At 42.4% G+C, this 10,409-nt stretch overlaps 2 protein-coding genes across 3 annotated transcripts; one reads left to right on the top strand and one right to left on the bottom strand.

Moving 5' to 3' along the window:
• The first annotated feature begins 175 nt into the window (after positions 1–175).
• Positions 176–9,508, top strand: PHF7 (PHD finger protein 7). Of its 2 annotated transcripts, XM_030867369.2 has the most exons (10): positions 176–260; positions 1,019–1,071; positions 1,461–1,552; positions 6,180–6,281; positions 6,657–6,781; positions 7,239–7,398; positions 7,966–8,072; positions 8,504–8,620; positions 9,045–9,169; positions 9,390–9,508. In XM_030867369.2, exons 1-10 carry the CDS (start codon positions 217–219, stop codon positions 9,506–9,508), a joined length of 1,044 nt encoding a protein of 347 aa, XP_030723229.1. In that variant the 5' UTR covers positions 176–216. The 2 variants fall into 2 exon arrangements, with proteins under 2 accessions (XP_030723229.1, XP_060164056.1); XM_060308073.1 differs by lacking the exon at positions 8,504–8,620.
• Positions 3,299–3,611, bottom strand: LOC115858954 (translation machinery-associated protein 7-like). The gene has a single exon (XM_060307160.1). The coding sequence runs from the start codon at positions 3,491–3,493 to the stop codon at positions 3,299–3,301; it is 195 nt and encodes a 64-aa protein (XP_060163143.1). The 5' UTR covers positions 3,494–3,611.
• Positions 9,509–10,409: the final 901 nt, after the last annotated feature.

Here is a 10,409-nt window from a genome sequence, read left to right as displayed (position 1 = left end):
ATGATTTAATAATTATTGGCTATTACTGGCATTGATACTGGGCGTGTCGCTTTTATTCTGTCACATGGATGAGGAGGTGAAGCGCACTGTTGCTTTGACCCTGTGGAACTTGATAACCAAATGCAGAATTAATTGCTGACTTGTTTATACTTATAGCTGGAAGAGCCGGTATTGTTCTCATTATAGTATAGAAGAATTCAAGATAGGCAGCAGCAAATGAAGACTATAAAAGGAAAGAAGAAGCAACATCAAAGATTGAGGTAGAGTAGGCAACTTAAGAGAGTTTGGGAGAAATTGTCCAATGGCCTGTAGTATATGCTTCATTTTTTGTCCCCTTTGCTTGGTCTTGGAGGCTAAGGTTGGTTAGTGTTGAAGCATACACCAGTGGTCCCTGGGAAGCTGCCCAGTAACCTATCCTCCCAGGGATGTCCCTACTGGCAAAGTCCTGGCTGTGGAGCCCTTCTGCCTAGAGTCATATCCTGGCTCTAACACTTGCTAACTAGGTGACCTGGGACAGGTTATTTCATTTCTTTAGGCCTCAGTTTCCTCATCTGAAAAATGCATAATAATAGCACCCACTTTTTAGAACATTCTGTAGATTCACTGAGCTAATACATATAAAGAGCCAAGAATATTGCCTAGCAATAGGAAATTCTTAATCAATTTTAGTATCATTTTATTATGCCTTGTGAACATGGTACCACCTGAGATTCAGGGTAGGTGACAGGAGAAACAGTAAAAGAATAAAAGGGGGTTTGTTCTTGCATTCATTCAGTCAACACAGGCAATAGAGGCACTAGAACAGAAAGATGGCTATGATCTCACTTAATTCACATAATTCCATGGGCATGTTTTGTGCTTTCAAAAAATATGAAAGGGAAGAAGAAAACTGATGTCTTAGTCTTTAGCTATTTTGGTCCTTCATCAGACCCATGGATAGCATTTTGAGGGAAATGTTACAAGAGATGCCAACAGGATCCTCAAAGACTACCTTGTACTTTTTCCATCTCTTGTATAGAAAATCTGCCAAGACAAGGAGAGTAACCCAGAGGAAGCCTTCTTCAGGGCCTGGTAAGAAAGACTGGAGGTTCTGTTTGGCTGCTGCCTCCCGACCTCAGCAAAGGCCATTTGTGTAGGGCAGCAAACTTGCTCTTCTCACTGTCAGTTCCTTTCCAGAATCTCTAAGATCCTGAAGAACTCAGAGACTGTAATTTTTAAATGTCATGTCCAAAGTTCAAGGAACAAATTAATTAAAGCCACTTGAGATAAAAGTATATCTTTTATCTCAGTGAGCAGTTGCAGCCAACTCCCTCAGATGTGGCTAAAATTATATGAAAACCTAACTGATATCAAATAACACTTCATCCCTTGTCAAAATGACCCTCTTCCCAGTACTGTACTCCTCCTTATACTTAGATCGTTATGCTCCCAAAATGAATTCCTAACATCCTTTCTTCCAGTTTGCCGGCTATGCCTTCAAGAACCTGGGGATCCCGAAAAATTAGGGGAATTTCTTCAGAAAGACAATCTCAGTGTGCATTATTTCTGTCTTGTGAGTATAAGGCCCCCTTTGCTTTGAATGTCCTATGGCTTTGCTGTACAGTCTGTGCTCTGTTTTTGCATCCAGCCTCAGATCCATTTCCCTGTTTGCTTGTTTTTCTTAATGGCTTTTTTCTTTTAAAATCTAATTTTTAAAAAGTAATGTGTGTACCTGGTGTAAAATCCTAACAGTATAAAGTATGTACAATAGAAAGTCTCTTCCCCTAGTAGTATTCCCAGTCCTTCTCCCTCTCCCCAGCAGCAAATTCTACCAACAGTTCTTCCAGCTATTTTTTCCTGATATTCTTTTAAAATTACGTATAGTTTGTATGCTATAGAATGTACCCATTTAAGAATACAGTTTGATGAGTTTTGATAAACTCATATATCATGGGGATATAAAGTATGTCCCCATGTAAACACTACCCCCATCAAAATAATTATTTCTATCAGGCCAGAAATTCCCTCCTACCCTCTTCCAGTCAGTTCCCTCAGAGGTGATCACTGTTCTGATCCATAGGTTACTTTTGCCTATTCTTATATTTCATATAAATGAAACCATACAATTTGTACTCTTTTGTGTCTGGCTTCTTTCACTCAACACAGTGTTTTGAAGACTGATCCATGTTGCATGCGTCGGTAGCTTGTGCCTTTTTATTGTGTAGTTATATTCTGTTGTATGAATATATTATAATTTGCTTATTTATCCACCTGCTGATGGACATTTGAATTGTTTTCATTTGGGGGCTATTATGAATAAAGCTGCTACGCATATTCACGTACAATTTTTTGTGTGAAAACATGTTTTCACTTCTCTTGGGCAAATGTCTAGGAGTGAAATTACTAACTATGTTTAACTTTGTGTGAAGTTGACAGATCACTTTCCAAAGTGGTTGTACCAGTTTACAATCCCACTAGCAATTTATGAGATTTCTGTTTGCACAATATTCTTGTCCTAACTTGTTGTTGTTAGTCTTTTTAATTTTAGCCATTCTACTAAGTGTGTTTTGGTATCTCATTGCTGTTTTAATTTGCATTTTTCTGATGACCTAAAATGTTGAGCTTCTTTTTGCGTGCTTATTGGCCATTCACATATTTCCGTTTGTGAAGTGTAGGTACAAATATTTTGTCCATTTTAGAAGTTGAGTTGTTTTGGGATTTCCCTGGCAGTCCAGTGGTCAAGACTCCGCACTTCCATTGCCGGGGGCACAGGTATATTCTGGCTACAAATCCTTTTTCAGAGATGTGTGTTTTTACTGTTTTCTCCCAGTCTGTGATTTGCCTTTTAATTTTCTTTTTATTTTTCAAATGAGTTGGTTTCGTTCCAGGTGATGCAGAATTCAGGATAGAACAAGGACTTAGGAACACACTTTGGCAGGATTCTGCGCTGGGTTTATGCGGATCTCATAGCTAAGGTAGAAAATGGCTGAGAAAAACTATAGACGAGATGAGCCACTGTATGATTTTCTTTTTTTTTTTACAAAAATTTATTCTTAAATGTACAAAAGGTTCCAAGCTATAGCTATAGGTGGTGACAGATGTTATGGCAGGGAATCCAGATGTTTAAACAGGAACGGAATCATCATTGCCTCAGGCACAAGGAACAGCTTACTTTTTAAAAATTTTATTTTACTTATTTTTTGGCCACGCTGTGCAGCTTGTGGGATCTTAGTTCCCTGGCCAGGCATCGAACCCGGGCCCGTGGCAGTGAAAGCGCCAAGTCTTAACCACTGGACCACCAAGGAATTCCAGGAACAGCTTACTTTTTGCCAGATTTCTTAATTCCACCTGTGGCCAGGGGGCCTTTACCCGCACCCTTCCCTTTTAGCGCCTCGAGTTTCTTCTGCTCCTCCTCCTTTTTCTGCTTGAGTGCCTTATCTTCCTTCCCCATCTCCTTGGCTTGCTTCTTGGGCTGCTTCAAGGACTTCTTCTTGCCACCTTCATGGCCCAACATGGTGCCTGCTGCCCCTTCCCCCTGCCTTTTTATTTTCTTAATGATGTCTTTCGAAGAACAAAAGTTTTTAATTTTGATGAAGTCCAGTTTATCTATTTTTCCTTTTATGGTTAGTGCTTGTTTGTGTGTCCCAAGAAATCTTTGCCTACCCATTGAATTACCTCAGTGCCTTTGTCAAAATCAGTTGACCATGTATCTGTGGATCTGGATGATTTATTTTATGTCATAGATCTGTGTGTTGATCCTTACCAATACCACACTGTTTTGATTATTGTGGCTTTACAGCATCTTGAAATTAAGTCTTGTTCTGCAGTCTTTTCCAAGATTGCTTTGGCTATCGGGTGCTTTCCTTTTCCATATACATTTTATATTTAGTTTGTCAATTTTTCGTTTAAAAAAAAGCCTGTTGGGATAGTGATAGGGATTGCATTGAATTTATGGATCAATTTGGGAAGAATTGACAAACAATATTGAATCTTCCAGTCCATGGACATGATATATTTCCCCATTAATTTGTGTCTTTTAAAATTTATCTCAGCAATTTTTTTTTTTAGTGAAGAAGTCTTGCACATATTTTGTTAAATGTATTCCTAAATATTTTGTGATTTCTATGCTATTATAAATGGTATTTTAAAATTTCATTTCAAGTTTGTTGCTGGTGTACAGAAATGCAGTTTATTTTTGTACATTGATTTTGTATCTGCAATCTTGTTAAATTCACTTATTAGTTCGTAGTTTTTATTTTTTAATTTTTTTGTAAATGCCTTAGGATTTCCTGTGTATACAATCACGTGTGAATAAAGGCAGTTCTTTCTTTCCAATCTTTATGTCTTTTAATTCTTCTTCTTGCCTTATTGTAATAGCTGGGAACTTCAATCTAGTATTGAAAAGAAGTTGTATGAGTGAATATTGTGTCTTGTTCCTAACATTAGAGGACAGCATCCAATTTTTCACCATTAAATATGATGTCAGCTGTAGGTTTTTCTTAGATGCTTTTTATCAGATTGGAGAAGTTCCCTTTTATTTCTGGTTTGCTGAGGGTATTATGAATGTGTGCTGAATTTGTCAGATGCTTTTTCTGCATCTGTTGAGATGATCATGATTTTTCTTCTTTATTTTGTGAATGTGGTTTGTTACATTGATTGAATACTTCAATGTTAAACTAATCTTGCATTTCTGGTACAAATTCTGCCTGGTCATGATGTATAATCCTTTTTATATGGTGCTGGATTCAATATTTTGTTTCATTTTTGTATCTATGCTCATAAGAAAAATTGGTGTGTGCTTTTACACTCCTGTAAGTTCTGTCTTGTTTTGGTGTCAGGTCTTGTTTAATTTCAATGCATTTATAAGCATATAATTTTCAACATACTATACATAGTGTTTTGTATTTTACTTTTTTTTACCTCATATATTTATGGAGCTGTTTCCATATAGAACACTTTTTTAATAGCTAATTGGTATTCCATGGTACAGGTGTACCAAAAAGTATTAAACTCCTGTTAAAGGACATTTAGATTATTTTTAATCTTTCACTACTGATTTTTCTGTTTGTAGAAATTATACATGTTCATTGTAGAAAATATTAATAACACTTAAAAGGACTCATATAGTCCTAAAGCCTTGAGAGACTGTTAACATAGATATGTTTTAAGCCTAATTGGGATATAATTCAAGCATCCTCAAGTCATCCAACCTTGTAGGCTCACTTTTTCTATAATGTTAAAATAAGATAACCTCGTAGGCTCACTTTTTCTATAATGTTAAGATAACCTCAGCCCCCATTACATATTACATGTAACTGCTGCAGTAGGTCCAGCACCCTCCTTAATATTTTTGGAAGCTTCTTGGGGTGGGGCTCAGGTATGACATTCCTCCAAAGTATGTACACATTCATTGTTCATGGGTACCTAACAGTTTAGCTTCTTTTCCCTTGATTTCCCATTCTAGACTCTGCTTTGGGGGCTTTTCAGAAACAAAAGGTCCTTTAAAGTATGTTTTTAAAGAAAAGTTCAATTCCTCCCCTTCCCCTATAAGGCAGAATGACTACAGTCAGGAGATTTGAAAGCCCTGTTTCCCTTTCTGTGGAGAATACACTCTGAGAAGAGTATTTATTCTGTACTGAGGGGCAGTACAGCGGGAGAGTGAGAGTGTGGGTTCTGTGGGCTCACATGTGAAGGCGACTCTGCTGCCTCCTTTCTGGGTGACCCCAGCCGGGTCACTTGCTGTGCTACACCTCAGTGGGCTCTAAGATGAGGATCACAATGGCATCTGTATCACAGGGTTGTGGTGAGCAGACAATGAGTCACTACACAGGGAATGTTTCTCCAAAGTGCTCAGCACACAAAAGTAGTGCTCAGTGAATGAAAGGCAGAGTAGCACAAAGGTGGGTAAGAGCCCAGGTTCTGGGCTCTTGATCCTGTCACGTTATTTCTCCTATAAAATGGGGATGATGATAGTACCTACCTCTTAAGGTTGTTACAAGGATTAAATGAGTTCATACTTGAAAAGCACTTAGAGCACCCAACACTTATGCTATGTAAGGGCTTGTTAAGTAAATAAATTACCCTGTAAATGCATATATATTCCACCAAGCTCTGTTTCTCAGCTCTCTTACCCTGTCATCACTCACTGCACTGTTTCACTGATCATCAGTGTTGACAGCCTGGTTCTGCTGACCTTCTAGATCCTATCTAGCAAGCTGCCTCAGAGGGGCCAGTCCAATAGAGGTTTCTATGGATTCCTGCCTGAGGACATCAAAAAGGAGGCATCCCGGGCCTCTAAGAAGGTTAGAATCCCCTGAAATGGGGGCCTTGGGGTGGGCCTCTTCTCATACTCCTCTCATCATCCCTGTTTCTATTCTTTTCCCTAGTTGCTAGTTTAAAAGTCAGAGGACTCTTGAATTTCCCACTGGTCCTTCTCTTAAGTTCCATGCTTCTCTAGGGTGTAGTATCCTAAGTGAGGAGAGGGAGCAACATCCTGAGAAAGCCAAAAAGAATTCAGTGCTGCTTGGAGCTCAGCTTCGGCATACCCTAGAGCTTCTAGGTCCACTGAGGAAGAAGAATGGCTGTTGCTTCAAAAAATTTCCGTTCCGTAGAATGATGTGCCACAGAATGTCTGTCTGTTTTAGGGCCCTGAGCACTGCCTGGGATCTCATTTGCAGATCTGCTTTGTGTGCAAGAAAAAGGGAGCTGCCATCAACTGCCAGAAGGATCAGTGCCTCAGGAACTTCCATTTTCCTTGTGGCCAGGAAAGGGGTTGCCTTTCACAATTTTTTGGAGAGTACAAGTGAGTGATGAAGGAGGAAAGTTGGGCTGCCCTTTTGCTATTTGTTATTTAGCATCTAATGAAATCAGAGTCCAGTTCTCATGTTTTGATTTACCAGAGAATCTGTTCCTCCATTCAATAATGAGAAACAGTATCTTGACTTGGCGATTTCACAGGGGTTGCTTCTTGCTTCCCATCCCCTCCTTAAATTACAAACAGCTGGGGTTCTTAGCTGCTCAGAACTAAGTGGGGCTTTCAGGAGCAGGAGGCTGTGGAGACAGTCCCGGGAGCTTTGCTCAGTGGGAAAGCAGCTATGAGAAGGAATGTGGCTGTTCTTCGCCCTGCTTCTCCTCCTCCCCCATTAGCGTGGAGGTTCAGTGGACACTGGCCTGGGTGGTTGATTGCCCTTCCTAGGCCGGGCAGCTGGAAAACTGCATCAGTGACAAACCAGAAACCAAGTCTATTTACTCTACCACAGATCATTTTGTGGGAAACATCGCCCAACACAGGACATCCGATGGGAGAATGTGGGGGAGGAAAGCTGTGTCTTGTGCTGCGAAGACTTAGCCCAAGCAAGTGTTGAAAACATCCAGAGTCCGTGCTGTAGCCAAACTATCTACCACCGCAAGTGCATACAGGTGGGGCTTTCCCTGGACTGGGGACTCTCCACAATGGCCCAGTTCTGAGCACCCTGGGAATGCACAGGCAATCTCAGCTTTTGTGCTCTGTGCTGCAGGCCTGTATACAGGACTGATTCCAGAGGAAAGTTAGCCTGGTCTCTGGGTATCCTTGACCTGTAGGACTTTATCATAAGATTTAGACTAAACAAAATCCTCAGGATGGCTGGAGCGAATGAGTTTATCCTAGAATGAGTCAAGTAGCCTCAAAATCAGCCATGCTTCCTGGGATTGAAGGAAAGGGAAATGTGTATTCTTGGTACCTGACCCCTACTGGGTCGAGCACTGCCAGGCCCCATGACTGGAGATGACAGCTGAGGCACTCCTGGGCACTCTCTTGAGCTTTTGGTCCCTGGTCTGACGCCTGGATTTGCAGCCCTCTCCTCAGCCCATCCATATTCCTTGTCCTGTAACCCTTAGTCAAGCTCTCCTAGCAACATCCTCTTTGTGAGACGAGGGTGCGGGGTGGGAAGAATGTGTGCAAAGATAGTGTTTTTACAAACACTGTCTTCCATGTTTATCTTACAGAAATATGCCCACACATCAGCAAAGCATTTCTTCAAATGTCCACATTGCAACAATCGAGAAGAATTTCCTCAAGAAATGCTAAGAATGGGAATTCATATTCCAGACAGGTAGTAGAAACTTTACAGCAGGAATTGAGCCAGGAAGTGGGTTGCCTAGGTTTCTAGAGAGAAGGTGAGTGTGAAGATAGTTCAGAGAATGAGGAAGCAGCAGAAGCACTGATGTACAGTGAAGAGGGAAGGGTGGAGGGAGAGCTTTTCAATTATAAAAAGAAATGGGGGGAGAGTGAAGCAGGGGTGGTGGGCGTGTTTCTGAAAAAGGTGCTTTGGGGGTCAGAATTCCTTGAGTTCTTGAATTCCAGTGTGGAACTAGGGAACACCTGTGTTCCACTTATCTGCTTCACCCCTCTCCCACTGCCAGGCCACTAGCCCCGCCTTGCTGAAAGTATTCAGGCAATCTGTTGAACTTCTTTGTTCTGTTGAACAAAAGTTTTACCACCTGATTATATGTCCCTTACTCACTGTTTCTTCTCCCACTGCAGAGACGCTGCCTGGGAACTTGAGCCAGGGGCTTTCTCGGAGTTGTATGAGCGCTATCAGCATTGTGATGCCCCCATCTGTGTGTATGAACAAGGCAGAGACAGCTTTGAGGATGAAGGGTAGGAAAAGCCTCATAGCCAGAAAGATCTCTCATCAGGACCATCTTAGATCTTGCACAGTTATCAAGCGCAAGAAATTTACTTTTGTCTACAGACCTCAGGATGAACATAGCTGCTGAGTCCCATCCTTAATCAGCTCAGGACTCACTCATGTACAAGTGAACAGGTCTCTCTGCAGGGTCTACTCTCCTTGTGCCCCATGGAGAGACACTCAGGGCCAGTTCCTTCCACGATCTACCTTGCGAGTGGCTGTGCCTGACGGCAGGTCTTGGGATCAGCACTCAGCCACATCTCTGTCACGGGTAAAATGTGTAGTAAAGATACCTAGGGAGCCCTCATCAAAGGCCTGGCCTGCAGCGAACATTCCAAGAGTGGTAGTGAGTGTTAAATTTGTCCCACAACCCTCCCTTGGCTCTTCCTATAGGAGGTGGAGCCTCATTCTGTGTGCTACATGTGGATCCCACGGAACCCACAGGGACTGCTCCTCTCTCATATCCAGCTGTAAGAAATGGGAGTGCGAGGAGTGTGCGCCTGCTGCTGAAGCCACAGGTGGGACTGGAGGGGTGGTCTGGTCTCAGAACTGGGGTGGGGGTCAGGGGTCCGGGGGACTTATGGTGCCTGGGAAAGGAGGAGGGTGTGCTATCAGATGGGGACTTTTAGTTGGTACTTTAGTTTGGGGAGGAAAGCGGCTAGGGAGGGGCATAAGGACCTGTGCCTGGGAGAGAGACAGAGGGTCGAGTTTGCCTCTCCCACCTTTCTTTCACCACAGACTACACACCTGAAAACTCAGGTGACATCCCCTGTTGCAACAGCACTTTCCACTCCAGGGGGCATTTTTGCAGAGACACCAGCCTGGAAGAGAATCCGGGCCCTTCTTCGACTGACTGACCAGGCTCTTCCTCATTAGAAAAACCAGAGTCCTCTGGTTGCAGGACGAGGGGCCACTCCTGGCGATCCAAGGGTGTCAAGATCACTAAGAGCTGCAAAAAGTCCAAGTAACAGTTTCTGATTAGTCGCTGCCAAGCACATTTGAGTACAAAGCTGTGTTCCTCCATCAGGTTTGAGGGAGGGAACACTTTGGCACTGTGAGCCAAGGAAAGGGGGCTAGCAGTGAGACTCTGAACCAAAGAAAGAGAAGTCCCAGGGGAACTTGAGTTCAGAGCAGAGTCCTGATGCCAACCACAGGATGCATTTGTGGCTTTGAGAGCACCTCTGCTCTTTCTGCCTGATTCCCAGAGGGCCTTTTCTACTCTTCTTTTTCCAGCAAGATTATTCCACCTTGATCTTGTTCTCATATACCTCTTCTGACTTCACCCACGTTTGTTATTATACAAATAAACGTTTTCTCTCCATTGGTGTCTCCTTAAGCATTCACTCTGGAATTTATCTAGCATACTAAGGAATCTGGAGGTTAGAGTGAAGGAATAGGAAAATGCACCTTTCTACTCTATAAAATTCAGTGAATTAAGTGTAGAACTTTCAATTAGACATGTTGCTTTGGAGGGAAGTATGTTGCAGATAAATCGACTTTGCGGGGACAGAAATTTCATCGTTGTGCAAATAAACACACAGGATCTCATCAGGAAAGTGAGCCAGCAAAGGAGAACACACTGGACTGAGAATAGGCCACTATTGCAAGGCTTGGCGCCCTGGACTCAAAGGCCAGGGACTGCCGTGCTCACGTGAGACAGAAGGGGCTCCACTCACTCCAGGCAGCCTGGTCTTTAGCATACCTTCCTAACCCTAACACACCTCCACTCAAACCCTCCTGTCTGGTGGCTCGGGCATT

The sequence above is a fragment of the Globicephala melas genome, chromosome 11 (genome assembly GCF_963455315.2).
Source record: "Globicephala melas chromosome 11, mGloMel1.2, whole genome shotgun sequence".
In the NCBI taxonomy this organism is placed as follows: Eukaryota; Metazoa; Chordata; class Mammalia; order Artiodactyla; family Delphinidae; genus Globicephala; species Globicephala melas.
Note: the sequence above shows the minus strand (reverse complement) of the source record. Positions and strands in the feature narration are given on the sequence as shown.